The following is a 3281-nucleotide window of genomic DNA, read 5'->3' as shown; positions in this document are numbered from 1 at the left end:
CAATTCGTTTTTTTTACGTATGTGGCTTGTTTATTGACTAATTTTTGCAGTTATGGTCCAATAAGATAGTACGCTGAGCAATGTAGGGAAGACAGTGGATATATGACAGAAATTGGTTTGGCAACTAAGTTGTTGCATTCGTTGGCCTGATCATGTGCTACAGTAGTCACTATTGCATAATACTGATATATGTGATCTTGAGACAATAATGTGATCCAGGGGTGACATGGTTTGAAATCAGGTCAAAGGTTGTTTTAGTTCAGATTATTTCTCTCGAAAAAGAATTGAAGGCATTTGGGCTTAAAATTCAGAAAAGGAAAGTACAAGGACGCTCAGTAGTGTAGATCATTGAGCTTATAGGAATTAGAAGGAAAAAGTTAGAAAATGAGATTCACGAAGTTGGAGGAGCAAACAAAAATATTAACCAAACCAAAGCTTAGTGCTAATATAAAGTAACGATGCACTCAAAATATTATTGAAAAGAAAATTTATCGTTTTGGTAAAAATAAGATTTGATGAAGTGCAGCAAAACGCCCGGTAAAAAACAATAAAATTTTGGGTTGTGACCAAACCAAAAACAAAAACACCACACTTATACCTTAAAATTCACCTAATATATACATATATATATATAAGTCTATTTTTCTTGACTCTTACTCTCCCTTTAATTTTTTTTCTAGGTTAGCTTGACAAAAACAAGAAGCTAGATATTTTAGAAGTGTTTTCTAATGCAAACAAAAACCTTAGGATGGGAGTCAAGTTATTAGAAACTTAGCAGCAACCCTACTGTTCTCAATCCTCCCTACAAATAAGGCACTTGAACCTTCATCTTCCTCAAACTAGCTACACACACCTCAAGAAATAAATCATCATCAGCCTCATACGTACATCAAACACAATGGCCTCCACGGACGCAACTTATAACCGCCCAACACCAAATCCAGACCATGACACGACTGTCGTAGTAGTTGTCTTTGTCTCTCTAGGCTGCGTCATGTTCCTGGCATTTCTTGCATTTGTCATTTGGTTTCTCATTAAGAAGAAATCCAAGAAGAACAGTCAGAAAAGTGAGGCCGTTCGTATCGATGAGCACTTTAAGATGAAGGAATCTATAGTTGAGGGACCTCATGGACCGGAGGCTGTGGTGTTATCAGTTGAGGATGATGTTCATATCGAAGACTTGGTCAAGAAAGGTGAGAAGGAAGTGGGGAAGGACGGTCCAGTTAGATCATCTCACTTTACCCGTTCGTAGATGAGCAGTCATTCATAAAATTGCCTGTATACTCTAATTGTGTTTGTGTGTATTATCATTTGTTTGGTGAAATAAATAAAGCATCCAAAATATTTAATGTATATTCTTTGGACGATGATGGTTCGTCAAACTTGGGTTGGTGAATCGTGATACGTACGCGTTTATGGGTAACTTAAGCGAACCAAGAAAAAAAAATTTCATCTCCGAAGAAATTACCTAAAAGCTCATGATTAATTTAATTTCATCATTACAATATATATATATATATATATATAACCTTGCAAAAACACTGCAAGAATTTTTTTTAATAGATAAAATAACTCCAGGTAATCGATGTTATATGACATCCTCTGTAAATTAATTGACAAATAAAGTATAAATTTTTTTAGTTTGTGAACTATTACATATAAACTAATAGATCCCGAAATAACATGTTACAGAAAATTTTAAAAAATAAACTATTTTTTTTTTTTGAAAATATGTTAAATTATATTCAAAAAAAAAACTGTTTTCTTTACATAACCTTGCTTAAAGAAAGTAAAGAAATATGGTCAACAGCTAAAGAAACAGAAAATAGAAACAGAATTTTTTCGCTACAGTTTAGTTATCCTTTGAATTCAAACCAGAGTTACAAACCCTCAATCATATCGGTAATCGCCAGCAAGCCTTAACGAGCTGAGTCGATTACGCATCATCTTGTCCAGTGTCGGTATTAAACTCTGTGCCAGCTGCGGAGTGTCCCCATGCCTGCGCCCATTCCTTTCTCGCCAAATCAAAGTAAGAGTAATTTGGAAAAATATCTCACCAAAAAGAGACGAACTCTATCCAAGCTATTCGAAGATAGCAGAGTAACTATCTCGTCCCAGACATTCGTATAACGATGACCCAACAATCTTCTAGTTAGATTCTTCCATACTTGTTCCGAGTAAGTGCATGTAAAGAACATATGTGCTCTGTTTTCTGTCGGAGCAGAGCAAAAAACACAGGATATTGATATACCTGTTTCCCATTGTGCCATTATCTCACCAGTTGACAGGCGATTCCACATCGCTAACCAAGTGATGAAAGCAAATTTTGGAGTATTTTTTGAAAACCAAACCATCGAGACCCAATCTTTTGGAGGTGGCGGGGGGGGGGGGGGGGGGGGGGGGTACCTGATGTTGTACCAAGTTTGCCTCGAAATGAATCTGTTGCGAAACTGGTCGCTTTTTCCTTTCCAAAAATATTGGTCCTCCATTGTATTTCTTCGTATCGCAACCGAGGATAGAGCATCTTCAATTAGATTCAGCTCGTCTCGTCGGTGACGTCGTCGTCTGTGAGAGCTGATGGCATATGCAACAGTTGCATAGGATGTTAATCAGCGGCCCTTGTGAGCACCATTCATCATACCAGAATGATGTTTTTTCTCCGTTATTAATCTTAACGCGATGAAGACCCCGAGCCAGGTCCCGCATCTTAAGTAAACGATGCCATATCCAGGAACCCTGTATAGATCTCTCATTCAGTGACCAGAACATTTCCCGCGAAGAAGATACACCCTGATCCACGATGCCCATAGCGAGTTTTTGCTCGATAGGATACGCCAAATAATCCGTAGACAGCATACTGTGTTTGCTTCTCTTAGCGATCGTAATCCCAAACCTCCCTCCGATTTCTTTTTGCAAACAAATTCTAATTTTTTAGCTATGTTAGATAACTGCCAAATTCTAATTTTTTGTTACTTTTTCGCAAAAGTTCTAGAAAAAGGCGATTTCGAAGTGATTTTCGTGAAGTCGATCAAAATTTCCATATTTCTGGATCAAATTTCCTATCAAATCTTCTCTACATCTTCATCAACATGTCAAGGGAACCATTAGAAATCCAGAAGGAGCTCTAGCAAGCTCTGTAGGGACTTAAAATCGGAGCTGATCAAGAGGCTTGGTCGGTTCATCAGGATGCACAGATCGAGTTTCAGAGAGATCATCGCCTGTGTTTTGTAGCTAAAGGAATTAATCCCGATCATCAGAATCAGGCAAGAATCAAGTCATCG

At 37.6% G+C, this 3281-nt stretch overlaps 1 protein-coding gene across 1 annotated transcript; it reads left to right on the top strand.

The window, feature by feature from the left end:
• Positions 1-842: 842 nt before the first annotated feature.
• LOC18010943 lies at positions 843-1349 on the top strand. The gene has a single exon (XM_006393706.2). The coding sequence runs from the start codon at positions 899-901 to the stop codon at positions 1250-1252; it is 354 nt and encodes a 117-aa protein (XP_006393768.1). The 5' UTR covers positions 843-898; the 3' UTR covers positions 1253-1349.
• The last annotated feature ends 1932 nt before the right edge of the window (positions 1350-3281 follow it).

Source organism: Eutrema salsugineum, unplaced genomic scaffold, assembly GCF_000478725.1.
Source record: "Eutrema salsugineum unplaced genomic scaffold, Eutsalg1_0 scaffold_7, whole genome shotgun sequence".
NCBI lineage: Eukaryota > Viridiplantae > Streptophyta > Magnoliopsida > Brassicales > Brassicaceae > Eutrema > Eutrema salsugineum.
This window is presented reverse-complemented; position numbering and strand designations above follow the sequence as displayed.

Bases quoted from the DNA above. Each gene is read 5' to 3' on its own strand.
- LOC18010943 (XM_006393706.2), top strand. From the start codon at position 899: ATGGCCTCCACGGACGCAACTTATAACCGCCCAACACCAAATCCAGAC.